Below are 27942 nucleotides of genomic sequence, written 5' to 3'. Positions count from 1 at the left end.
CCTACAATGAACAAGAAACAGGAATATTTTCAAAAACTTTATCCCATCTTTATATTTTTTTCGAAATAAATGGCATTTGTATTCTTGAAAACAATAACAGGTTCCATTGCTTTTCTGAACCATATATATAAAGATAAATAGAGTAAAACATATAGTACTGGATTACAGTACTGGGAAGCTAAAAGGCTCTTCTAGGACCGATTTATAGAAGGGAACAGACCCAGAAGGAACAAACTGCCTGAGGAGAGGCCACTCTGACACCTCTCAGTGGTTTCAGATAGTCCATTTCTCTGTACGAGCTTCCACACTTTTGACCAGGCCTTCTCCCAAAATCTCAAAGTCCTCCAGAATTGCCTCCACATTGGGAACACAGACCAGCTCGTTGTTCAGAGTTGTCACCTTCCTTCCCCTCATGCTGGAGACCTGCAGGACACAGAAAACATTGCATGAATGGGAGGACCTGCTCAGAGTTGCAGTGCAACCTCTCCAGCCCCAAGTAAGAGAAGTAAGTTCCTCTCCTGCCTTGTCACATCCAAACCCTGTTACACCACTGCACCCAGCTCCACAAGTTTTACTTCTAACACTGTCAGTGTTCATTTTTAGAGCTAACAAAGTGCAAAAGTGACCCTTCCAGCCCCTTTTAGGGTTTACCCTGGAGCCACAGTCCAAAGACTGTGAGGAAGTCAGGAAGCAAAGCAATGGCCAGGGGCATGGTGGAATGACAAGTGTGCAGATGCATGGCAGAGCCTGGATAAGCAGGGCACAAGGAGTATGCAAAAGGGACCACAGCACAAGGCTGAGTAAGAGCTGCTTCTGCTCTTTGGTGGGTGTCAAGACCTCAGGTAGGAAGATATCCTTGGCTCCAACAGTGGCAAAAACAAAATCCTTGTGTTTAATCCAGCCAGACTCAGCTCCGATGCAAGCACCTCCTCCTCTGTTTCACCACTCAATAACTGGGTTTCACAACAGCAGCCAGGCAGAATGGCCAATGCCCTCTGGCCGTGAAGAGAGGGGAGATAAATCACCAGAGACTGACAGAAGAGCCTGGGCTGCCAGCTCTGAGCCATGAGTAACCGGTTTCTTTGCGTCTTTCCTTCATAGAAAGCAGCATGAATCACTCCAGCGTGCCTCACACCTGGTTAACCACTTCTAGGGTTTGCCAACCCACACAGTGCAGCTGGAAAACAGCTCCATGCATCAACGACGACATGGGCACTCTGGACCTAAGCTTCTTGTGGGTTGGGTATTTCTGGTAAGATCCCAAAGCCACAAGAATGGGATAGTCTATTTCCCTTCTCAGTTCTGATGACTGAAGACACTGTGGCCACATCTGTGTCTTGGTTTCTCCCCTTCCAAGAAGCAACAGAACCATGACCTCCATTTCTCAAAGCGCTTTGGAGCTGATGAGAGTTGGACAAAGAAATTACCATACAGAAAAATAAAAAGAGCCCTTCAAGCTTTCAGGGTATAAAGGTAACACAAAGCTTAAAGCAGAGACAAAAACTCACCTTAAAAGGCTGAGGCTGGAAGCTCAAAGGTTTCCACAGAACTGCAATCACTTCCCCTCCATGCTTGTCATAGAAGAACAAGGCAAGATCATCAAAGGCGTTCTGGGTAGAAAACAAACACAGGTTAATGACAGTGACCCCTCAGAGACAACCCACTGAGTGTCCCTCACTGTGGTCCTCCATCAGCTGACCTGGCACTACCAAGATGTACTTTTCCAGTGTCCAGCAACCATATGCAAAACTTTACAATGCACGAGACAGAAAGAGGCAGGCCCTACCCAGCAGGCAGTCCTGCCACGGTACATTTCATGGCACCAACCAGAGACCAGCACCTCAAGATCTGCAACCTGTGCAACCAAGGTATCAAAGCTCCTTCTTCCACCAAGATAAACCCCACGTGAGCTATCAGCACTTTATCCAAAAAGGAAACATTAGAGCAGAGGTTTTAAGTAACACAATGTTCTGTGAGGTGGAAAGAGATGGAAAGCTCAAAGGAGGCACTGCAGCAATCTGTCCTCCTTGCCCCTTGTGTTTCAACAGTGGTGTCAGTGAGCATCTCCTTTGGTGGTGCTGGGCAGCAGAGATCAAAGAGAGATGTGTCACAAAGGGATGACTAAAGCCCAGTCTGGCTTCCCCCAAGCCCACATCAGCTGGATTCCCAGGGCTGCAAGGAGGCAGATGAGCATCACAGCAGAAGGAAACAATGCTGTGTGCAAGCAATTTCTTGAACCCAAAAGTCTGGCCCTACAGCTCACCACCCAATGTGCTGATACCAAGAGATGTGTACCCTGAAAAAGCTGACCAAGACAGCCAAGCAGCTGCTCCCTGATACACCTTTGTCTTGGTGCAGATCAACATCAGGCAACAAGATGTATTTACCAGGCTGAGCAAACAGTCCCCAGCATCAGTACAGAAGTGTCTGCAAAGGGTTTCACCAGCCTTGGAACAAATTATTGCCCGGAATACAGATCCTCTTCTCCCTCTTCAGCCTTCTTCTCCACCACCTTTGTTTCCTAGCTTTTACCAAGAGAGGTCTCTGCTGGCATCATTGTATCATGAGGTTTTCATGAAGATGTGCATGAAAAGAAAATCAACATCAAAGAAAAGCTTGGATGGACTCTTGTATGGACATACTGGGATTGCAGTAGGAAAAAAAAGGTAGAGTGGGTTGGTGTTACCAGTGATCCAAAAAGGCGAGGTGGCACTTTTAGAATACAGACCTGATAAGAAAGGAGGGGTGGTGTTGTCTGCAATCTTCAGAGAGATTTGAGTTTGGACTGAGGGCAACAAAATCAGGTCATCAAGATGGAAAGATCCCAAGAACTACCAACTCATCCCACTCCATGGGGTTTCATAGGGGCAAGCCTGGTCAAGGCATTATTTCAGCAAACTGGCTAGAAAAACCACTGCCTAAAAATACATTGAGAAAGAGGTAATCCACCCTGGCATTTCTGTACTGAGAGCAACAGGTTCTGCTCAGAGCTCAGTCAACAAGGGAAGACTTCTCTTTTTTTAGCCAAAGAGGGAGGGAGGGAAAGCTCAAGGAAGGGTAATAAAGCTCAGGGCACACTGACTGCCAAGGTGCAGCTTTCTGAACCAAAGGGGAGCAGACATGTGAGAACCTGAAAGAGCCCAGCTACTCTACAGGGCGAGGTCTTCAGCGCCACGCGATGCTCCCTGTGAGAACAATATTTTTTACAGATGCATCTTGCTGGACAGAAGCCAGGAGCATTTGCAGTAAAAAAAACCTCCCAGGCTCAGCTAATTTCCCAATAAAACCACTGTTTGGCCTGATACCCAGCAGGGGTTTTTTTTCCCCAGACAGCAGGGAGCAGAGGGCAGATGTTAAAAGGATGGCATCCAATTCAAAATCTCAGCGCTTGTCCTGCTCCCAGAGTTGTCCACGTGACAGTGTTTCAAACTGGCCCACCGAGCTGTGGAGTTCTTGAGAAATGGCAGCATTTAAAGGGTCAGGTGTATTAGTCACTGCACTGCTGTTTGTTCAGAGGCTTGGGGAGTAAAAGCAAACAGTTCACCCTCCTTTCCACATCCCATGTTCTCTGCCCAGTGTCACTGGACTTGTCTGAGCCTGCAAACACCTTCTTCCAGGAAAAGTTTCAGAGAAAAGGGAGAAAAGGCAGGGACTACATTTGTTCACTTCTCCAGGTGCTCTATCTTTGGTTGCAATTCGGCTTTCAAGGCCCATGGAAATCCCTGCCATCAACACAACCCACAGCTGGTTCCCATCTCACAGAGATATGGGTGACCTACAGGCTCAGGGCTTCAATTTTGAGACGTCTCATTGTCCAGGGAGAAGGTGTATATGACACCTGGAAGAAGATTAGAACAAGCTCTGTAAGAAACCATCTGGGTTATAGGAATGAAAAGGGTGGAGAAATGCAGTGAGTAAAACAATGCCTGGATCTAAAATGTGATTACCAGATTAAGCAGCTCCATCTGAAGCGTGGATTTTGCAATGAGCTAAGTGAAATTTAGTTGAATATCTACTAGCTGTTAGGTATCTACATTGTTAAGTATCTACTAAGTATCTTGCTGCTAGTTAAGTATCTATTGTTTAAGTAGCTACATTGTTTTTTAGGGATAGGGTTTTTTCCATCTGGCCCTTTATCCACCCAGTTTTTTCACTGCTTCTACAAAGAGAATTGCATCACAGATGCTGGAAGAGCCTTTTAAGGAGGTCTCTGCACACAAAAATGTGTCCTACAGTAGTATTTCCTGGTTCAACAGCAGCTCAGCAGGCAAAAGCATCAATAAACACTTGCTCAGTGCTCAGAGCATTTTAAGTGCTCTTAGCAAGGAACCCACCAGTGCAAAACCTTACTAAAGCTACTTACTTCCAACAAACAACTACATTTGTGGTTAACATTTCGAGGTCTCTGTCATCCTATTGTGACCTGCCCTGATGCTCCTGGTTATGTGACACAGAGAGAGCCTCCTCCACGACCCAACAGAGCAAGGAGCACTGTCCAAGTAACCCCAGGCTGGGGCTATCTATGTGACTTTCTTTTAAAAGACAAAGGAAACCCTTAGGTTTGGGATTCAGCTGATAAAAGGTTTCAAATTTAATTCAAACTAAGCAAACTTTTCCACCTGGGAGCTACACACACATCCTTGTCCTGGGCTTTGGTGCAGCAGGAAAGAAACATGGAAAGGAAAGAAGCCACTCATGTCCTCCTGGCTCCATCAGCAAACCTGTCAATCCACCAAATCACTGAGACAGAAGTCTGCTGTCACTTCCTACACGACAAACCCTGCACAGCCTCTGGGAGGGCATTAGCAACACAGAAGAAATGCAGCCACAAGTCCCCTGTCAGCTCACCCCAGGAGCATGGGGGCCTCATGCCCCACTGAGCAAGTGGGCACACACACATGTACCCACCCTCAGCCCAGGGCACTATGCTAAGGGTCTGGTGGCAGCTCTGCAGCCCTGAAAGCAGTGACTGATTTCCTGACACCTCTGCCCTTCCAAAGGTGCAGATTTAGACAGGAAGTTTCCTGCCCGACATGAGAGCCCACAGAGCTTTTTCAGCTTCTCCTGTGTACCTGGTGTCACCATAGAAGGAGTCAGCCCTGTCAGTCAAAACAGGAAGGGAGCAGACTGACCTGGAAAGATTTCACCAATCACAGCTACATTACATGTTTTAGGAGACAGAGAATTTTTATTATCATTAACTCCTTTCTAACATGCAGTAGCAAGAGACATTTTTACACCATGGGAGGAAGAAAGGAAAGGTCTCCAAGTCTTCCTGATAGGTCTTGTCTTAAGGTGCAAGAAATGCGAAACATTACTTTAGAGGGATGTTTATTGTAAAGCAGGAAGCATTTTCCTGCTCGTCCACCCAGAAAAGATCTCACAAGATGGACAAGTTCTCTGCCACAAGCTCTTCCTCTGGCAGGTACAGCCCAAGAAAGCTAACTCCCAGTGCATGACAGCACATCCCACCAGTGACCTGGTGAGACCAAAGACCCAGTAAGAAATGTGAGGTCTATTACAGCCATAACAGACAGACAGATGGACATGGCACAGGCAGCTTCACCCAATTTACCCCACAATGACTGAACAGCTCAGGGAGGTGGTCAGAGCCTTTGGTTTTGTGAGCTCCATAATGCAGGCAGACAGGCAAGGCAAGCACATCCACAATCCATGTCCTTTGGATGTTCTCAAGTCCAGAGGACAGCCAAGTCACCCTGGAGCAAAAGCTGCATGGACTGAGCCTTCTAACACCACATCCCCAGCAAACACAGGGGCATTCTGCAGCTCCACAGCCACCACCACACAGATCAGCAGTCATGATGGAGACTCAATAGGAGCCTCATTCCAGACACTTAAATTTAATTTAGCCTTGCTGGAGAATCCCCACCAGGAGCCAACCCAGGGTTTGCTCAATAAGGCAGTCTGAACTGTAAGTGGCAGGGAGGCTGTTGATGGGCTGAATCTCCAGGGAAGCCCTCTCTGTGGACGTCTGGCACCTGCTTTCCCTCAGAAGTGTCTGTCTGCAAAGCCTTCTCCTGTGGACAGGATCACAGAATAGGCCTTCTCTATGAGATCTGTTCTGGAATTTAAGAATTTGCTGCCTGAATCCCACAGCCAGCCTTTCATCTCTACCCAGAGCGTCCCAGGCACCAGAGCAACTCAGGCCAGTTCCTGCAGCACATCTCCTTGAAGCAGGAAAAATTCAAGCAGTCAGGACTCAGCAGTTCCTCTCCTTTCATCTTCTACTCTGATTAAGCTCCCTGGAAAAGGCACACAGCAATCCTTCAGCTCCAGAGCACTACTGCCTTGCTAAACCCTTTGACTTTAGAAGAACAGGGGCAAACAGGCTGCACAGAAGACTGGATCTCCTGGTTACCAGTCTGAACTAGGGGAAGAAGCCACTCCCTGCCCCTCTCAATTCAATCAAAACACCAAGACATTTAAATCCTGTTTTTGTGTAACTCTCAGTAAATGGCAGATGTTTCTTTTCTGCCCAGAGAAGAACACAAAATCCCACAGCATCTGTGAGGCAGATGTCTCCCTTTGTTGCTACAAACCCATCATGGCTGCACTGTCAGCCATGGCTGCAGCCCTGTTGCTCAATTCTGCGGTTTGTGCTGTTAAGAGAGAGCAAATTACTCTGAATCAAAGCCAGTCAGTTCTGCATCCAAACTGCCTTCTCATCCAAGTCCTCTCAGAAGGATTCACTGCTGTCACCACACTCCTTTCTGGCATCAACTTCTTGCAGGGTTTGGATCACCCCCAGGGCTTCCAGCCCACAGGACAAGGAAGAGCTGAACACTGCTTAGAGCAGCAAGAGCCAGGGAAGCAGAAATAAAAAGGTGCTGGAGAGGCTACCAAGCAAAGCCAAAGTCACTGAAAAGGTCTTGCCTTGAAGCAACAGCATCAATACACTGAGATATGAAGTCAGGTAATTTCTAATGGATGGAGTAGCTTCTACTGACAGCCCAGCATCAGCAGGTTGCAGTGGTCCTGCAGTGCAAAATCAGCTTTTGAGGCATTCCAATTTAACTGGATACAGCTGAATTCTCTGAGACCATGCGCAGCATCACCTCTGAGACTCTTCCAGGAAAATAAACACCTGTTTGCCTAGAAAAGCAGATATTTACTAGCTCCTTCAGGACTGCCTGCTGCTGATCTGGATGCTATGAATGACAAGCAAACTATTACTGGAAGATACCTCCAATATGATAGCCACAAGAGAAAAAACAATATCTAAGAGCCTCAAAGACAAAAAAAAGCCCCCCAGACCGAGATGCAAATTCTGGGCTCTCTGGCTCACAGCTCACTCCTCAGAGAATGCTGCAACCAGTTCCTGACCTATTCCCTCCTGAGAACCCTCACGTGAAAGAACAAGGGACACTAAGAGAATCAACACTGCTGCCAACAAGCAATGTGACCTTTGCTCATATCCATCTTTCTTCACTGGGATGTTAGCATATTGGGTTTAGGAGCAGCTACAGTTTGCAACCTGACCAAACCAAATACCCATTCTATTATAACCTGTATTAATAAAAACAGGCAGTAAAAGCAGTAAAAATTCAGGCAATTTGGATGTCACTATTGACCAGACCACATAAATCATAACTGCCTGAAGATTAATGAAATTCTTTTCTCTACCTTTAACTTCCACATCCACTTACTGACATCAGTTTCTCTAGATGCATAAAAGTAAACCCTATAAACCCCGACGAGCCTCCTGATTGGCTGCCTCAATCTACAGCCAGACCTGCTGCAAGCTTCCCCAAAGAGACAGCGCTCCCACTCAGCTCATCCAGCATCCTCCAGTTTCTCTTCAAGCAAGCATTCTTCTTTCTTTTAGGCTTCCACGAGAATTGCTTAGCCCTGACCCCTTCAGAGAGACAGAGGCTCTGTCCCTATGCATCTCCAGCACCTTGGTAGCTGCTGAAAAGCTCTGTTCAGCTCTAGAACCCACTTCCAGCACTGGGCAGAGAAGGATTAAAAGAAGACTTAATTCTATTTCCTACCCACATCTGCACCTCTTGGCTGAGGTTTCACGGCAGCAGGTCAAACATTCATCATGGAAAAGCAAGGGGCTGGTCTTGATACTACTCCTCAGACACCAGAAAGGAAAGTGAAAGAGCAAGCAGTTCCAAATCTGCTTCCACCTCCCTTTTAAAACCCTTGTGAAGGATGCTTCTCCCCTTCTTTCTTGCCCAAGAAATCCCCCAGTGCTCTCTAGAACATATCTGCAGGACCTCAAGGTCTACCTTCCTTCTCAAAGGGAGGAGAGCACTGGGCACCTCCTCTCCCAAATGTCCTTCCAGCTAAGGAAGCAGTGCTTTTTGCAGGGAAATTGTGTGACAATTTTGTGGTCTTCCTCAATTTCATGAAGCCTTTCACACATACCTGTCTCTCACTTCCTCACCACCCAGGACTGTCCCAGGCTGCTGTGGGTGACAGGATGAATAAGCTTACACCTTGGCAGAGCTGGCAGCTCTGCTGAAGCCACAGCAGATTCCCATGGGCACAGGTTATCATGTACTGGGGCTGGCATGCAACCAACCAACTTGGGGGGTAACAGGGCTGTGCCCAGGATGAGGAAACCTTCAAAGAAACCCTTGCAAGTTTTCTTTGCCCAACTCCTAAGGCACCTAGTTAAGGTGAAAGGAGAGCTTGAACTGAAAGGGCCCAGAATCTTCCAGCCTAAAATGGAGTTTCAATTCAGGCACCACTTTTTCAATGGTGGCCAAACATCGGGGCAGGGAAGCAGAAAATCACTATCCCTGGAGACACACAGCATCCAGCAGGACTGGGCTCTGTGCAGCCTGCTCTAACATGAAAGCTGGCTCTGTCCTGAGTGGGGAACAGGACAAGAGACCCCCACGGGCCCCTTCCTGCCACAGCCAGCCTAGATGCCCATGCTTACAGTTCTGACACTGCTCACAGCACTCCTATCAGTAAGGGATGATGGCACCTCAAAGTCAAGGCAGGCTTTGAGAAGAGGGCACCACAATCCCACCTCCCTGCACATCCAATATTAACATTTAACCCAGCCACCACATCTGAAGCTGGGAAGTGCCAGGTGCTGCACAACTGCAAAGCACAGGCTGTCCAGATCCAGGGAGGATCACTGCTATCATCCAGGACCTTGCATATCTCTCCCCTTGCCAAGGCTTTGGCTTGGCCTTATGGTGGAAAAGAAGATGGGTCAATGAGTTTGGGTACTGATGCTCTCCATATTCCCACACTAACAATTTCCTCTGTTGTTATGCATGCGGCCAAACAGAGAGAAACCACTCTGTGACCAATACTGATTTCCTTTGGCTCACACAACCACTGGCCTAACAGCAGAAAGCTTACTGGGACCATGTCATGGATACCTCTACTTCCCCCCAGAAATTGTATGTGGCTACTGCCCATCATGCACACCAACTAGTGGAAGAAGCCATGAAAAGTGAGTTAACTAACTGGAGACAAATGGCCTAGACACTTTTGTGCTGAATACGATGTTCTTCAGCAAAAGCTCCTAGTGGTTTGTATCTGAGCTTATCCTCACATCACAGCAGCACCCCCACTTCCATGCAGGAGGAGAGGTATTCACCAGGACTTCTGCTGGAGAAGCAATGCCCATCCCAGACAAATACCTAAAGATGTCACCAGCCATGTCCTGCACCACAGGCAATCCATAAGCCAGAGGGGAACTCCCCCTCAGGCACCACATCTGCCTCCCCAAAAGGCCGTGCTTACCCTCAGCTCTTGGAGGTACAACTGCACAGGGTCATACTCCACCACAGGGAAGAGAATATTCGTGGCAGAGCTGTTCTTCACCACGCCACGGGAAACCGATTTCACCGGCCGGTCCACGCTCTCCAGGAGCCGAGGAATCTGGTTTGGATTCAGGTGGATCAGGACATCATACAAGTCCAAAGGAGGGCGGAAGACCATCTGCAGGGAGAAACAAACAGTCAATACAGGACACAAGCAGGCAGGAGAGGTAAGAGAGGTTTCCCAAGTCCTTGTTTGCATTTTGTCTCCTTCTCCCTAGGAAGCAGTAAACCAAAGACAAAACTTTTGTGAGATTAATGTTAGAAGTTTGCCACAGACCCCAGGAAGCCTATCTGAGTAAATGCTAGTGGGGTGGGCTACTGAGAGAGGAACAAAGAGGTGAGCTGAGATAGGTAACTGCACTGCACATGGCAGTCTCAGGATGAAGAGGGGAATCAAGAAGCCAACAGGAACTGGACAACATGCAGGGAACAAAGGAGCTGTTTAATAATGGGATTTGCCCCATCTGTCCATCAGGATTTGCCCCAGAGGGCAACAGCACTTTCCATCAAACAGACAGAGGGGGAGAGCAAAACCCCATTAATGGAGGGGAGCAATCCCAGACACGTAAATATTTGGACAGGCAGGATCTAGCTGTGGATACAGCTGTATTAAAATGGAAAAAACTTAAAACTATGTGTACATTTTCAAATGGAACAAATGATGCAGAGACATGAACAGAGGCATGGGACACTGCTCATCTTGGCAATGGAAGAAAACCCACTGCCTGGAACTGGTTTATAGCCAGGCCAGGGAGAACACACATGAAGAACATCAGTGACCAGCACTGAGTCAGTCCTAGCTCTGTTCCACAGAGACCTCCTGTCTCACCCAGTGATCAAGTCCATGGCGTCCTGTGTGTGCCCTGGGAGCAAACCCATGTCTGCATCTTCATGACAGCAGGCATGCCCCCATGGGACCCAAATGCAAAGACAAAAAAAACAGCTTCCAGCACTCTTAGACACAGGAGGCAACTCCAAAGTGAACTGGAAAGGCTTTTCCCTCCTCCCTGCCCCAAGCTCTGCCCTGGAAACAGCATCCCATGTTTATCCCTAAGGAACATGACAGGCCTCCACACACTGGAACGGACCAGAGAGATTCCATGGCAATGAGAAACATTCCCACTGCAATGGAAGGGAGGAAGATGTCCCAAGGATGTTGAGTGAAGGTGTTGGGAGGCTGCTCTGGCCACGTAACAGTTTGTTTTAGAAGCTAACCATCCCAAGCTCACAATGTGCCTCTTGAATTTCAGTCTTGGGCCAGCACTGTGACTGCAACACACTGGACCATGCCTCATTCCTTCACAGCCCTGTAACATACACTGCTACTGTCTCAAGTACATCTTCACCTCATAATATTTCCAGTGCAAAATAAAGCAGAACAGAAAGCAGTATCAGTAAGTCCTTTTTATATTGCTTAGGCAGAAAAAAATCCACTGTATGTGCTGCTTTCTGGTTTTGGTTTTCATTTGGAGTTTTTTGTCCCTAATGTGAATCTGCCATATCTAACCACTGCTTGGCTTCTTTAGTCCTTTGATATTCAATCTCCTGGTTCACTAAGTGGTACACCAACGAAGTACCCTTCAAAACACGTGTATCTCCCTTCAAAGTGCAAATAAATATACATCTATCAAATCCATTACAGCAATGGACATTTTAGTTTACTTAAAGAATGAAATCACTGAGAAACTGAAGAGGGTTAAACTCCATAGGGTTTTACTCCTCCACTCAAACAAACCAAAATAACAAAAAAAAATAAATCCTCCTTAAGTGCCTGGTACTGTTCTGCCAAAACCTTCAACACCCTGAGCCTGGTTAGAGTTGAGCAAGCAAGCCAGATTTCCACAGCTATTCCAGAACAGTCTCCCAGAGGACCCATTTGATCTGGTCATGGACACACCAACTGGTTCGGCAGAGGAATATTGTGGGTTCGCTCATGTCCCAAGAAAACTAGGGAATACAAAATAAACTTGCTCTACTCTCCCCAAGCTGCAGTGCACAGCTGGGTCCCCCAGAAGCAGGGTGGCATAGAGGGACACCAGCCTCCTTCCTCCCATCCTTGCAGCTTTATATTACAGGGCAACCACATGGCCACAGCCTGAAACCTCCTAACACATGCCAGCAACCACCACCAAAGCCCAGTCTGCTTGGCCAGAGCCTGAAAACCCCTGTGCTGCTGCTGCCCCAGCAGGTTACCTTCACATCCTGGTCCCTGAGTGGGTCCATGAGCTGCTCCTCCAGGGCACGGAGAGACTCTGAGGCAAGCAGGACAAGGCGCTGCAGGATCTGGGAAGGGAAGGAAGTCAGAGGGTAAAACTTGGCAGTCTTGGATGTAACAGGGACATCCTTCCCTCAAGGGGCTCTAAGAGTAGAGAACTGCCCCAAGCCAGCAGCCACCAGAGACAAGAGGACAAAGGGCCCAGCTCACCTGTGCTGAGGGACGCTCCCGGGTCCACATGGAGCTCCACTGGTCCTTGGGGGTGGCCAGGAACATGACCGGGAGGCGAGCGCGAGCTGCTACAAACTTGTTCTTGATCTCTGTGCAGTCAGACTCTGGAGAGGACAGCCAGACAGGTGAGATGCTCTGCCCCATCCACAGCCCTCTGACCTCCTCAGCCCCATCACAGCCAGGAAAAGGCAGCACCCTCTGATCCCACAGTCCATGTGAAACCAGAGCTCCTTCACCTCGGGCTTGTGCCTCGCTACCATTAGATGGACCTTTGCTCTAAACCCACTCGGGTGGGCTCAGGCATGGTAGGTACTGAGACTGACACAAGCTGGAAATTCACATTATAAGCTAGTGACAGTTTGTATTATCCAAAGAGTGTTCCATCTTTTGTCTTTTATTTCCCCTCAAGTGGGGAAAAGCTCTTTAGTTCATTAAAATAAGTTGGAGGGCACTTAGGAAAATATTAATTTTCAAAACCCAATTCTCTCCCTAACACCTTTACTTTTTTTATAAATCAGCTTTAAAAGCTGGGTGTAACTATCTCCCCCACCCCATAACTCTGCAGAGCCAAGACAATCCCATGGTCTCCTGTGGCTCCAGCATATACCCAAAAGACAATCAACAGACAAAACACTAGAGGGCAGGAAAAGACTGCTTCAAAGACAACACCACATCCAACACCACCCATGCTTGTCACAGATTTCAACAAGACCAGAAGCAGCAGAGCATCATCACTGAGACCATCTCTTTAGAAGCAGGCAGGGAAAAAAAGAAAACCACACATGGCACAACCAAACCCATCCTGCAGGCAAGTGAAACATGACAGGACAGGAGCAAGGGAGTGGAAAATCTCCTTTTCATAGCACAAGCTATGATGTATCCAAGAGATGTGGAGCCAGGCACTGATCAAGGAGGGCTCAAGAATCTCATGCTGCAGCTCTCCTACCCACTGCCTGCTCACCTGTGAGGCCAGTGTTTAGGTTGACTATAAGAGGGTTGTTTTTCCAGTCAAAGGTTGTCAGCAAGTTGAGGAAGCGCAGGAACCCCACCTGTGGAGAGCTGCAGACGGAACAAAACAATTCAACATCAGCAGCAAGAAGGGCTGCACTTGGGGGTGACTTAGTGAAGGCCCAACCCATATGCAGCCCAACGAGGGATATCTGTGATGGGAAAGGGAAGTTCAGAATGAATTTGAGACACTTCCCCTTCTCCATATCTCCAGGGAAAATCTTTTCACCCTTTCCCCTCATTCCTCAGGAAAAAGAAACCAGCAAAACGTAAATCATAGTTCCCCCCAACCCCCTCCCAGCTGCCCAATCTCCTGATCCTCTTTCCACCCAGACTCCTGGGTCTGGAACAAGGAGGGGGTGGAGAGAAGGCTGCTCCCATCTCTGGTACAGGTCTGAACACCAGCCAAGTTCCCAGAGCGCCTCTTCCCCTGCAACATGACACATCCACAAAGCCAGATAGCTGGGAAGATGGGGATTCTATTATTTTGGGAGACAGGAAAGCATTCTAAGCATCAGACTGTTGTTCCTGCTACTTTGGGAAAGGAAACTGCACCGCAAGTGCAGGGCAGAGTAACCTTTTAACTCCAAACAGAAGAAAAACATTTCCTTTAACTTCATTTCACTTCCTCTGGGCTCCATAACATCTGTCTGCCAGGGACCAGGATTTACCAACACACTGCTCCATTCAGTTTACAGGGTCCGACCCCTCATCCTTCCCTTGGAAGCCTTCTCCAGGAGGGGGGGAGGCTGGCGCTGCCATCACTACCCTAACATCCTTCCCAGGGAACCCAGGAGACCCAGCATGCTGGTGGCCACAACACAGCCCTCACCCTGCTTCTCCTGGCCACCACCCCCAGAACAAGGGGCCTCACCAGTCCACCAGAAGGCACAAGACACCTGCAGTTGTGCCACCAGCACCTAGAGGCCACAAGGACACTCACTCCCAGCCCTACCTGCTCTCCCCCTTTCTCTGCAGTGCACAGCAGAGGGAAAGCCATAGCCCTGCAGTGCTAAGTGCCTCCATCACCTCTGGCAAGTCCCAACAGGACTTGGGACAGTATTGTGTCAGCACAGGGGCCTCATGCTCCCTGCTGTGAACCCTCACAACACCTCCCACCTGAGCAGCATCCCACTCTTCCTCCATGCCATGTAATGGAAGGCACTAAACCACCATCACGCCAGTCTGGGCTCTTCATCCTCACCTGGGTGGTGTGAAGGGAGCTGGGTGGAGGAAGAGAAATGCCACAAGCAGGTCCACACACTCCTCAGAGATGCTGTCGCTCAGGAGCTGGGCGCTGATCCAGCGCTTGGCCAGCCGGGAAGTGCTGCCAAACACAGGGTGCTGCTGCTGGAGCCTGTGAGGAGGGAGACATGCCACTGCTCAGCACACACACCCCAGGACCCACAACAGCCTCTTGGCATTTTGCAAGAAAGAAAAGAAGGACAAAAATCTGCAAGGAACACTTAGACAGCATCACAAGCACAGAACTTTCAGCAGATGCTGAGATATTGCGGGAAGAAGGGAAAATGCTGCCTCATGCTCCCCTCTAAGTGTACTGCATTTTAATATTTGTCTCCTCACACCAGTGACCTCAGGGTGAGAACTGGTGCTACCCACATCCTTCCCTTAATCCTTCCAAAGAGCCTCTCACAAGGCTGGCTGAAGGGCCACTTCCCCCAGCAAGCTCCTCTACCCACCATCACCCTCCAGGATCCAAGGGCACTCCAGGCGGGTTTCCAGCCATGTCCCACGTTCTGACCTCTCAGGCACTTTCTACCTCACTTACCCATGCAGTGAGCTAGTTAGATAGGGCAGATGCAATGTTTCCAGCTCCAGCTGCCGAGATTCCTCTGTGTCCTGGTACTTCAGCATCCCTTCCGGAGTGACCACTTCCTTCAAGATCAGGGGCTCCCGGTGGTAGGCTACTTGGAGACGGAAAACGTAGCCATCCTGAGATGGGACACAAGGCAAAGTTAAGCTGGATGGTGACATAAGCAGCATGATGTGTGTTATGCTGCCCCTCAGGGATACAACAGCAGCATCCTGACATCAATCCAGTCTCGCCACACTCTTTCCTAGGCCCACCATCCAAATATTGTTTTTATAGAGTGGGACCACTGCCATGGCCCCCCCACCTCGAAAAGGTCAGGACTGGACAAGGTTCCGGGAGCCCCCTTACCTTGTACACGTCAGTGTGGGTGACTGCAGGTCTGCAAACCAGCTGGTGCTGCTGCCGGAGGAGCTCTGCCAGCTGCAGGTGGAAAGCAGCCTTGATGCGCTTGATGGCTCCTTTGTCCTGTGGCCACTGGCCACTGCCTTCCATGTGGCAGATGACTGGGGGCAAAGGGAGAGCAGGAGGTCAGTGAATCCCACACAGAAATAAAATGTTGGATAGGGGTGTCTGGAACTACAGGTTACAGCACAAGGGCACGAGGAGACAGGGTTCTGCTCCTGCCTGCAGCACACAGCAGTAACAGAGGCAGGATTGATGCTTGCCTCCACTTCACTCCACCATATCATCTCCCACTCACATCTCACCCCACTTACTCTTCAAAGGGGTTATGTAGGCCGGGCAGGGTTTCTCCTCTGAAGGAAGCAGCAAGTGCTTGCTTCTGTTATGGAAGGAATAAATTGGCTTCACAGGAATGGGAGGAAAGACCTGAAAGAGAACAGCCACCCAGCAACTGAGATCAGGGAGCAGAAACCTCTTGGCTATGTATATTCCCTCATTCAAATCTCCCACACCAGGAAAGCCCTCCAGTACAGAGGGTTTGGTCAGCTTGTGCACAGCCAGCCCAAAGGATGGAACAGCAAAGAAGAAGCACCATACTGCCCTAAGGGCTCTCAGGAGCCACAAAAGCAGAGAGTGACTCACTCTTCTCAGTCCTCCCTCAGCCCAGCTCCCTGCAGACCCCCATGCATGGCCATGCCCCTGGACACTCACGTCTGTGTACCGGAGGGCTGGATGGACACCCTGCACAGCCGTCACCGTCAGCGGCAGCTCCTTCAGGTTCCACAGCTTGCGGCTCAGGTCATCGTAGGAGCACACAACACTGACCAGGGCCTCCTCGCCTGTTCCCCCTGCCTGCGGACACACAGCGAGTCTTTCCAAGCACCTCTCCGGCTCTTGCACTCATCTTACCTCCCTCATAGGCTGGCATCACATCCAAGCTCTGAGGAGCCAGCGCTGCCACCCCCGGGAGCAGCTCCTGGCAAGAGCACTCAGCAAAATGGGAAGGTACAAAAGAGAGAAAAGACAAGGGCAAGGCTGTCTGCAACTCCCCAGCAGCCACAGCTATCCCAGAGGCAAGTAAAATTATTTCTTTTGCAAGGCACTAAGGCAGCACCAAGAGCTGTACTGCCAGCAATCACTATAATAAAGGAGAAGCCAAGAATGATCAGGGAATGAAGAGATCACAATACATTGGCAAGGTGAGAGCCCTGCTACTGTCTCCCCAGGAGTTACCATGACACTAACAGAGGCAGCAGTTAACAGAAAACTCCACTGACTACATCCTTAGCCAAGGCAGAGCTCTGGCACATGGCAAAAGCAAAGACAGAAAACACTCAGAGCACCACAGGAACCCTGTGGAGGGCAGCAGAGAAGCACCAGAAGGAGAATTTGTGCTGCCCTTACTGCTTCCACCTCCCCAGATAACAGCAGAGCAGCCTGACCTGTCAGGGAGGACACACTGGTGACACCAAACCACCCAGCTCAGAGGCAGCTGAGTCATACAACGAGCCAACCTTGCTGGAGTTTTCCGACCTGGGCTTTGTGGCGGAGCAGCAGCACCCTCTGTGGGTGTGCTGAACTACAAAACCCCCTCCTGCTTGTGGCTGCATCCTTCCTCTGCCTTCATCCTGTACATCCTCACATTGCTGGCTCCCCAAACTGCCTGCACACAAACAGTTGGAGGAGCAGGTGCCCTGCACCCATCACCTCACACTCAACAAAAACTTTCTCCTTTGTTCCTCAAGGACTGGCAACAACGGAACCCCTAAGCACCCCTCAGGCTCCAGGAAAATGCATCCCCTACCACACTGGGGTGTATCAACCCTGCTAACCCCAGAGCAGCCTGAAGGGACAGCACACAGACCTTCCTGCCCCACCACACAACAGGCTGTGAAAACCAGCACCTCATCCCAAATCTGACACCCAGCTCTGCCAAGACCACAGTCGGTTCTGGCACAGGAGATCCTTTCCATCAAATGTATGCTCCTTCAATCTAAAAAAGTGGAAAGGAAACAATTTCTTCCTCCATTCAACAACCAGGTAAAGAGCTGTTTGTACTGATACCTTTTTGGGACTACCTAAAAACGGAGGCCAGACAAAACTAAGGGAATAAAAAGTGGTTATATTTATTGAAGGGCCTTCAGGTACATTTTAAGGCAGATGAAGCCCCCCTCAGGGACTACACCTAAAAGTGGACGATGGGTAATGGGTTTTCATACTTTTATAAGTTTGGTTCATTTACACATTAGGGGTTAATCTTCCAATTACAGCTTCAGGTAATGAAGACATCTACTCCAAGTTTACTCCCTCTCCAACTCACTTTTGTTTACATTTCTCAGGGCCTGAGACAGTAAGGTATCACTGATTCCCAGGCCTAGAGAGGAATTGTTTTGTCTAACCAAAATGTGAATACAGCAGCTAACACTCTACATGGAATTTAGAGTTATACAATACAGAACTGCAGGATTACAAATATATGAAAAATATTAACACTAAAACCCTAAGGCATCAGTACAAAAAGACCAATAAAGTGTGCCAAAGTGCTCATGGCTCATCTCCAGACTTTAATTTCACAAGCTGAAAAGCAGAAATTGTAAGAAGGGACATTTCCCAGCCTCTGAGATGCATCTTTTCTGTCTGAAAGTGGAGTTTCTCTGTTTCAGCTGCACATTCAGACGGAGCACAATCTAGCACTTTGCAATATGCCAGGAAAGATCCTTTCCCTGGGTTTGCCAGCTGCACCTAAGGGATGGGCAGCACAGAATTGTCTGGCCCATGTCCTGAAGGATGCAGTACCTCAGAGATGCAGCCAGAGGAGCACTGTGGGACAGTAATATATGCTCAGGCATATGGACAGGGGCAGAAGCAGTGAGACTAGGACAATGGGGTGCTAGCAGGGCAAAATGAGATCTGGGGGATGCTAAAGCAAGAGGATTTCAGCACCTATGCATTGGCTGCCATGAAAGACTTGGCAGATCCTTACCCATACTATATTCTCTTCGGGACCACCCAGCTGCTTCAATGACACTCAAATGATCTTCCTACAGCCCTTCCCTCACTGCTCTTCTTCCTGGAGAGAGCCCCAGCCCCACCAGGGAAGCAATCGTACCTCTTTCCCAATTCTGATCACAGATTCCAGCAGGGCCCCTGTGTAGCAGATGGAGGACTCAGGAATATCCGCGTGGCTATATAGGAGAAGACAACAGAACATCAGAGCTACAGCATGCCAGCCTATCGACCCTATTGACACTGCATGGGTCAGCCCAAGGATGAGCAATCCCTCTCCAAAGGAAGCCCTGGTGAAAAGACAAACCTCTGTGCATTCCTCCCTGCCCAAGTAATCCACCCAAAGTGGACCAGTACTTGTGCAGCTTCACAGGATGCAAAGCCAAAGGCACCAGTGTGCAGCCTTCCCTCACAAGACCCCTCCTCAAGTCAGGACAAAGAAGCACAGGCAAACCCTCCTTTCTGTGCAAGAGGGCCTCACTTTTGGCAGATGGTATAAACTGCAGCAGAGGCATTCCAATGCCATAGGGAGGACACAATCTTGTGAACCACTGCAAGGTCTCAGAGGATTTCACAAAAATGTCCTGCAGGGTCCAGACAGCTTCTCTTCCAGCTCTGAGGAGTGCCCTGGCATCCCATCCACATGGTAAGGGCAGGACCAAGCTGTCTCCTTGCCCTTTGTATTACATCCAGCAGAGGCTACAGCACCAGGTGCTTGGCCTTCCCACCCACTCTTGGGAAGCAGCTCACAGCTTTAGGATAACTAAAACGATCTCACAAATCGGAAACAACCCACAACATCCCAGAAGCATGAAGCTGACAATGGGGTCACCAGGGACAGGACACATGGCAGGAGTGACACATGGAGCAACTCACAGCTGCTGCTCAGTGCAACTTACAGCTTCAGCAGGTGCCTGATGATCTGCTCAGGAATGAGGCGCTTCTGGGAGACAGTGCTGGCCTCCCACACCACAGCCTCACAGATGCTGCCATCCTGGAACCGACGCAGCTCTGACTTCTCTCCCCAAAAAGTCCGGAACTCCAATGCCTGTGGGAGGACATTGACCAGAGCAGGGACAAAGGTCATTTCTGGGCCAAACAAAACCTTCCCAAGATCACCAGCTAGCCTCCCAGCTGCCTGCAACCACAGCACAGCACCAGCTTTGCCCTTACTCAGCACAAGCAGGGCTCCCCTCACCTTGGGGTGATCAGCCTGAGGACCCTTCTCCAGTGCGCTGGCAGCAAACTCTGGGACAAACAGGAGACCAAACGTCAAGGGCCCAACATCCTTGTGTTTTGGGGGCTCAGCATCAATTGGCCACTGTGGGAAAATGAGGAACATGAGGCACAAGGAGAGATGAGGTTTCTGAAGCAGCAGCTGCTGGGATATTGGGGTGCTAGATGAACCTCCTGCTATGTTCTCCCAGGTGCCCAGACAAGTACAGACAGGGAAAGTCTCATCTAATAGGTCTCCCCAATGACAAGAAAAGCTGTCTTCATCCTTCCTCATTACTGGCCCAGGATTTGTGCCCAGACCAAGCAACACAGCTGCATCCCACAGGCCAGGGCATGGTCTCAGGTTCCATATTCCCAACAAGGGAGACAAGCCTGTCTCCTTCCCCAGTGAGCAGGGATGCCTCCCTGTGCTCTGTAGTGCCACAAGAAACAGCTGAGACCCCACAAGCTGCAAAGGATGCAGTGTCATTGTCAAGCTGCATTACCTCCGGGATCTGGGGCAGGGAGTGAGCCACAAGCTGTGCTCTCTGGGACAGACCACGTGCCAGCAGCGAGACAACGAAGGGCAGGGCTGCAGCCACGTAGTTCCCACCCCGATCCATCAGCTCATTCAGCAGCTGCATCTTCTTGCAGGTACCCTGCAGCTTGGAGACATGCTTCAGGCTACGGAGAAGAAGAGAAGCTGGTCACCTACCTCTGCCACCAAATCCTTTCTGAGAGAGGGCTATGTTAGAAGATGGATAAAATGGGGAACTGAGGGTCGTAGCCCAGCATGGGTGCTACAAGAATGCCCTCTGGCATCTCAGGAGATGCTGGTCATTGTTACCAAGGCCTAAAGATTGTTCCCCTCCTCTGAGAGGCTATCTAGACAGTAGAAGTGGAACAGCTCAGTGCAAGGAGGCACCAGTGTCTATCTCAGAGCCTAGCAGAGCCACTTCTCACCAGGTAAGTTCAAATCTAACCCACACCAAAGCCGGAAGCAGCTCCCTTGTCCTTGAGCAGGCTGCCTCAGCACTACCCCACCAGCACAGTGAGACTCACTGGAAGACGTGGTCAAAGGTCCTGAGCATGGGCTTCGGGGTCATGAGCAGCACCTGAAAGCCATCCACCATCCGGTCATCCAAAATCTCCATAGAGCGCTTGGCTTCAAACTGGACCTGAGCAAGGAGGGAAAGCAGCTCAGGAGCATGAATGCAAAGGGAGAAGGAAAGCAAATCCCTCCAGCAGTGGTCACTTGTGCTCCCCCATCAACAAAGGCCAGCCCATTTCCACGGTCAGCAGCACACCCTGATCCCAGTCTCTGTCCTTAGCATGAAGCAGCTCTCACTGCTGGCCAGACAGTCTCCTTTTTATATCCCTGACACCAAGGTGATTTTTTTTCTCTCCTACAGAACAATTACATCCGCTAAACAGCTGCTTAGCTTCACCCAAAAGTTCACACAAAGAGGGAAACAACTTTCCCACACCACTCAAGCAAGATTGGTAAGGCAGCACTACATTTAAGTCTCCAAATTCACTTCCAAACTTCAAAGCTGAAGATGCTAAAAGCTTAGAAAACCACAATGAATGCTCTCCCTTGGTCCTATATCCTCCTTGAAGACATCTAACCATCCTCTTTCTGAGCTCACTCCTAAGACAGCACCTCAAGAAGCCACCACAATCTGCTCAGTACCTGGTGATATTTGCTGGCAGTCATATCAGCACAGAGATTGACCAGCCCAGAGGGATCCACAAAGACCACTTCAAACGCCTGGTGGAAATCATCCAGGGCAGGCTGGAAAAGCAAACATGGTCCTTAGTGCTACAGTGCATCACATACACCAAGACACCCCAAAATTGTTGCCATCTGCCATCCCTGCAACAGGCACATCCCACCCCCAGAAGCAGTGGCAACACAGACAGACTGAGGCACAAGACCCCTCGGAGGGCTGCTTACCAGGGAGGGATCAGCATCCTTGGCTAGACTGATCCCTGTCACACTCAGGTCAGTGGTGGCTGTGGACAGACAGGAAGGAACAAGTCACACCACCATCCACATCTCTCCCCCTGGAGACAGTGGCACGGTTACATGCCAATACCACCAAGGTCTCACAACGTCATCAGTGCTACAATACAATGCTGGCCTCCACCCTACGATGGTAGGTGCAAGGTGCACCATCCAGCCCTGCTCTGTTGACTCATCCCCTCCTGTCCGTCCCACCCACAGGGGCTCAGCTCAAAAGAAAAGCCACAATCGCCTCTCTCCCCCTTCCTCCACTGTGTTCAGGCTTTGGCAGAGACAGCAACCTTTCCTTGTCCAGAGAGGCCCCTGGAAACTCACCCAGGAATTGCAGAGTGCTCCTCAACACCTGGTAGCCACTCATCATCTTGACAATCTTGCGCTTCATCAGCAGGTAGGCAACAAGCATGGAGACCAAGAAGCCACTGAAGCACCCCAAGCCCTGTGAAAACAGAGGTACCACAACCCCATGGCAGCCCACAAGTTAGGATGGGGCCTCCATGTATTGTATTTGTGGGGTGCCCCTGTGGCAGGAAGGAATGAGGAATTTGACTCCATGTTCTCAGAAGGCCAATTTATTATTTTATGATACTATATTATATAAAAGAATACTATACTAAACTATACTAAAGAATACAGAAAGGATACTCACAGAAGGCTAAAAAGATAATAATGAAAACTCATGACTATTTCTAGAGCCTCGACACAGCTTGGCACTGGTTGCCCAATACGTCAAAACAATTCACATGAAACCAGTGAAACAACCACTTGTTGGTTAACAATCTCCAACCACATTCCAAAGCAGCCAAACATAGGAGAAGCAAATGAAATAATATTGTTTTCATTTTTGTCTGAGGCTTCTCAGCTTCCCAGGAGAAAAATCCTGGGCAAAGGGATTTTTCAGAAAATACGAATGGATGTCACCATCCATGAAAACCTAACACAGTTCAAAGCAAAGCCACAAGCCACCAGCCCACCCACCAGGATCAAAGCACCACCCTTCTGCCATAGGAAGGAGAGCAGGCCAAAGGCAGATTAGCCAGGTAGGCAGAGCCCACCTTGGCACAGGACATACCTTGCTGAGCTGCCGCTGATTCAGCCAAACTTTGAGGAGGGCCAGGCCATCTTTCATGCCTGGGAAGTCCGTGGCTGCATTAGACAGGAAATGCAGGTGGGGGAGCATCACTGTGTCACAGAGAATTGAGTTGTTGTAGTGTGGGGTCGGGGGCTCGGTGGCTCCTGTGTGGAGAGATGACAGCACGTTGGACCCAATCAACTGCCTGCCCAAGGAGAAGGGCTGCAATGGACCCACCCACAGGCCCTGGGGGCAGTCTGCCTGAAACAAACAGCCCCATGTTCCCCCAGCCCCAGGCCAGACCTTCTTTGGGGGCGCTCTGCTCCATGAACCAGGCGGTCCGGACGTTGTTCTTGCTGGGATAGAAGCGGCTGGGTTTGAAGAGATCCGAGTCAGGACAAGCATGGAGTCGGACAGTGACAATCTTCTCATCCTTTCCTGTAAGCAGCCGAGGGAAGATGTACCAGAGGAAGATATGTCAAAGATTAAACTGGGAAAGGACGGAGCATCCCCAGCCTGGGCAAAGGCAAATCCTCCCTCCCAGCAAAGTTCCACAGCAGTGGAAATCACCTCAGAGCAGAGAGTGACCACATCCCAGAGCCAGTGATGACCTTGAGGTCACACAGCTCATGCCCCAGCCCCATCCTCCTCCTCACTGCTCAGTCTGGCAGCATTGCCTGCCCTGGCCTTGCCATGCCATGTCTGTCCCAGATCCCAGCCAACTGTCTCCTGAGGGCTGTGGGAACAAGCAGCACCCTGCATCTCATGGTCCCCTTTCACAGGGACATCATCTCATCAGGGAAGAGACAGACTGTATACAGGTTCCTCGGGAAGGCAGGAGGACAGTGGGGAACAGGGCTGGGGAGAGCAGGAAGAAAGGGCAGTGCTGGATACAGGTGTGTTTTGTAAGATTTACTTTTTTAATCCTTGAAATACCCACAGGATATGCCAACCAGCGAGGCCAAGGCTGGAGAGCCCAGCCAAGCTGCAGAGGAGGATTGGGAAGGGGAGAGACCCTGATGACTAGACTCTGGGTGAAGAGAGAAAACAGATGAGAAGCACCCAAAATTTATCACCAATTGTGATGGCAGCCCCAGACTGATCCCTCTCCAATGAAGAGTTAAATGGTATCAGATCACCACCAGCACCCTCCACGCAACACCAGTACCCAGTCACACCCCACACCACAGCAAGGTTCAAGTGCCACCTTGAGGCCTCAGGAGCAGGATGGGCTTCAAATGGTTGCTGTTCATGTAGGCAAATTTCACACTGCCGAAGAGCTTCTCCTTGGAGAAATGCTGGGCAATGTGGGACAGGTACAGGGCTCTCTTCCGGTGGTAGCGTTGATTCAGGTTATCTTTGTCCTGAAAGATTTCCTGGGAAGAGAGGGACAGGACAATGCCACCTCAGCAGCCTGCCAAGTTCAGTTCATCCCAAGGCACCCCTGTACCCACAGCTCCCCCTGGCCCCACAGGCAGCCCTATCTCAGCACCAAGGAGCTCCAAGCTGGTCAGGAGCTTGATACTGGCTCACCGAGCTCCAGGACTGCAGGAGACAAGAGCAGTCATGCAGCCAAACAGGGTGTGCTTGATCTCAAACTTTTCTTACAATTAAGTCTGGGCAGCAAGGGGAGGCTACCAGGCTCCAAACATCTCCCTCCCTTTAACACAGTCTTGGGAGCTGCAGTAGAAGTGCAATTGGGTACAAAAACAAACAGCATGCATCTGCCTGGCAATGTTCCACCCAGGCAGAGAGAAGGAAGATCCTCATGAGGAACTAAGATCAAACAGCTGCTCTGATAGAGCAAGAGGCCAGCACACACTCCTTGTGGAAGTCACCCTGCATATCCAGAGGCTGTCACCTCACTGAGGAATGGAGTGGGCAGAGCAGGAGTCATGGAGGACAAGAGAGGACAGGGCTCTGGCAGGCCCCAAGCCATTTAAGAGGTGGCATGGCCACTTGTGGATGTGACAGCCTGGTCAGAGAGCAAGAAAATTAAATTAGTTTTCTCATAGTGGACTTGTGAGACTTTTTGGGCAGTTGTAGAGAAACTATGATAACCTGTTATTATAAAGAACCCGCAGGTGGTGTTCTCCTATTCTCTTTATTCCTGTTCTTCTCAAGGACCATTTATGAGGAAGGTGTTTTTGTTAATTAGCCAATCAAGTGGAACGTATCAGAACTGTCTATAAAAAGAAGAGTTTTCGCATTAAAGCTACTGCTGTGCAAACCAGCCTGCTTGGAGTCTGTGCTGCTTTCTTACTCAACAGTGACAGCCACTCACCCGTGGCATGGTCACTGCAATGTCCACGTTGATCTCTGGCCTGACGCAGGTGCCCAGCAGGTAACTGCCCACCACCTTCAGCTCGGCTGGGGGCACGAAGCGGAATCTTCCCTTGACGTTGAACGGCACCTGCAGGAACGGGACCTTCACATCCTGGGAGAGCCAGGCCTGGTCAGTGAGCTGGGAACAGATATGACACATAAAACACTCTGAGCATCAACAGCAGCAGATGTGCAGGGACCAAGACCCCGCTCCCCACACAGCCGCACACAGAGCTTGAAGATAATCTCCCCACTTTTTCCTCAAAGAAAAAGCAAAATATTATTTTTCAGCCCCTAAGGGATACAGTCTACAAGCAGCTCTGCTTGCAGAACAACAGCAGAGCCTGCTTCTGCCCCATCCAGGACAGGGGTCTTGCCACCTCTTCCATAACCCTGGAACATACTTCAGTTTCTGGAGTCTCTGGGATGGTGCTCAGCAGGCTGTTAATTTCATGGAGGAAGGCATCGATCTTCTTCTTCTTTTTCTCCTTCAATGTCACCTCCTTCAAAAGCTCTTCGATCTGTAGGGGGAAAGGGAACCATCAAAGGCATCTGTAACTCTGGAAATGCTCCTTTTACCTTGTCCTCCAGCACCAACCACGAGCCTGCTGCAAAGGACAGCTGGTAAGCTGGGGGACACACCAAACTCTCCTTAAATCCTGCCTGGAGCTGGCAGTTTGTTCAGTTCCTGCCATTTTCTGTGAGTGCTGGATTGCAATCATCTCCATCCCAACCAAGGTCCAGGCAAAAAACCCTGATGTAATTCACAAAGCATAGTTCTCAGGCTGACTGTATGACAGAATCAGCTGCAGCAAACAACCACACAAGCTCCCACCACAAACCAGGCCCTAGAGATCCTGCCACTGACAACAGCAAGTAGCTAGCAGACTAAAGCTGATCCTCATAAAAACCACCAATCACCTGAGGGATGGAATGCCATACAGAAGGACCTGGGCCCATGAGATTCAACAAGACACCATGTGCAAGATGTTGTATCTGGCATGGAGGATGAGCAGCCCCAGAGCAGCCCTGCCCAGAAGGGCTTGGGGGTGCTGTGGCTGAGAGGCTGCACATGCCCCGGCCATGGCACTGCCAGCCCAGAGAGCCAAACGTGTCCTGGGCTGCATCCAGAGCCCCGTGGGCAGCAGGGCAGGGAGGGGATTCTGCCCCTCTGCTCTGCTGAGACCCACCTGGAGCACTGCATCCAGAGCTGGGCTCCCAGCATGGGAACCACAGGGACCTGCTGCAGTGAGCCCAGAGGAGGCCACCAAGATGATCAGAGGGATGACAGACCTTTCCTATGAGGAAGGGCTGAAAGCATTGGGATTTTTCAGCCTGGAGAAAAGAAGGCTCTGAAGAGACTTACTGTGGCCTTCCAGTACCTAAAAGGGCTACAAGAGGGCTGAAGAGGGACTTTTTATGAGCGTGCATAGGAAAAGGGGCAATGGCTCTGAATTGAGAGTAAGTTTAGATTAAAAACATGGGACGAAATTTTTCCCTGTGAATGTGTTGGCACAAGTTGCCAAGAGAAGCTGTGGATTCCGCATTTCTCAAAGTGTTCAACGCCAGCCTGGATGAGGCTCTGAGCTACTTGGACTAGTGGAAGGTGAATCTGGGGGGCTGCTGAAACTAGATGATCTTTAAAGGCCCCTTCAACCCGAACTGCTCTGTGATACTAAGATGTAGTTACCAGCTGATCTTCCCCTAACACAGACAGCTTGATAAGCCAGCCCATCTCCGACTCCGGGCTCCCGCAGCCCCCGCGCTCCCCCGCCGGGCAGTGCGCGGTCCCCCCGGCTGACCTGCAGGCGGAGCAGGCTGGAGTGGAACAGATCCTCCGTCTCCTTCAGCTGGGTCAGCTCCTCGCTGGTCGGCGGCTTGTAGAGCTCGGCGCGGCTCAGCTTGGCCGGCTGCGGGGCTGCGGCTCCCGGTGCAGCCCTCTTCCCCCGCCGCACCGCGCCCCCGGCAGGGGGCTCCAGGCCCGGCTCCGGGCCCGGCTCCGGGCCCTGCTCCGCCTCCTCCGCCGCCTCCGGAGAGCCCTGCGGGGAGAACACAGCACGGTTCGGTTCGGCCCAGATCAGCCCCGCGATCCCCCCGGCCCGCACCCGCCGCCTCTCACCGCCATGGCCGCTGCCCACGTGCACCTCCGTCACCACGTGCGGCACCGCGCGCCCCGCCGGTGGCCGAGCGCCGTTTCCTATTGGGCGCGTGTGACGGCGCGAGGCTTCCCATTGGCCCCGCTGCTCGCGCCTGCCCATGGGGGGCGTGTCCGCAGCGCCGCTCGGCTTCCTCAGCAATGGCGGCGCCGCTAGCAGGCTGTGTGGGCCGCGGGTTTGCCGAAATCACCGCCTTTCACCCCAAAACTGCGGCTCTCGGGCTAGTATGACGGGCTTTCGCCTTCAGGCGGGCGAGCGCGGGGCCCGCCTGCGGGCCGCAGATCCCGGTTGTAGTACTTGATGCTTAATCGGGGTGGATATCTTGGATGCGGCCTGCCGAGAGCCCGAGCCGGCCTGGCCGGCAGGAACGGACACCGGGAGCCAGGAAAACCCTTCTGGCCTGGAGGAGCTGGCACCGGGAGCCATCATCCTCCTGGCCAGCTTCCGCAGGGACTGGGAAGGACATCAGGAGCCACTGGCATCCTACGTGCACATTACTGGAGTGGGAGGAATATCCCCGTTATATAAATTAGATACATAGGCCTGTACAGAAGCAGCTCTGGACTCCGGGTCTCCGGGACTCGGATTTGGGTTGCCAGGGCATTTAAAAGACCATGCCATGTGTGTCCGTGAACAGGAG

The 27942-nt window shown here is 50.6% G+C and overlaps 1 protein-coding gene across 2 annotated transcripts; it reads right to left on the bottom strand.

Annotated features, from left to right (window-relative positions):
• Nucleotides 1-27: 27 nt before the first annotated feature.
• On the bottom strand, nt 28-27907 carry NOL6 (nucleolar protein 6). Of its 2 annotated transcripts, none has more exons than XM_041422070.1 (26): nt 27266-27906; nt 26949-27185; nt 25551-25667; nt 25106-25285; nt 24029-24197; nt 23125-23259; nt 22822-22985; nt 22068-22188; nt 21684-21742; nt 21420-21521; nt 20789-20904; nt 20233-20410; nt 19710-19832; nt 19411-19559; nt 18615-18690; nt 16217-16357; nt 15820-15931; nt 15452-15606; nt 15059-15222; nt 14474-14626; nt 13223-13320; nt 12241-12365; nt 12009-12098; nt 9736-9933; nt 1509-1610; nt 28-423 (listed from the first exon to the last, which is right to left on the bottom strand). In XM_041422070.1, the coding sequence occupies exons 1-26, from the start codon at nt 27269-27271 to the stop codon at nt 274-276; spliced, it is 3420 nt and encodes a 1139-aa protein (XP_041278004.1). In that variant the 5' UTR covers nt 27272-27906; the 3' UTR covers nt 28-273. The 2 variants fall into 2 exon arrangements, with proteins under 2 accessions (XP_041278004.1, XP_041278003.1); XM_041422069.1 differs by lacking the exon at nt 28-423 and adding an exon at nt 522-1400 and having other exon boundaries at nt 27266-27907.
• Nucleotides 27908-27942: the final 35 nt, after the last annotated feature.

The sequence above is a fragment of the Onychostruthus taczanowskii genome, unplaced genomic scaffold (genome assembly GCF_017590055.1).
Source record: "Onychostruthus taczanowskii isolate IOZ18803 unplaced genomic scaffold, ASM1759005v1 scaffold70, whole genome shotgun sequence".
In the NCBI taxonomy this organism is placed as follows: domain Eukaryota; kingdom Metazoa; phylum Chordata; class Aves; order Passeriformes; family Passeridae; genus Onychostruthus; species Onychostruthus taczanowskii.
This window is presented reverse-complemented; position numbering and strand designations above follow the sequence as displayed.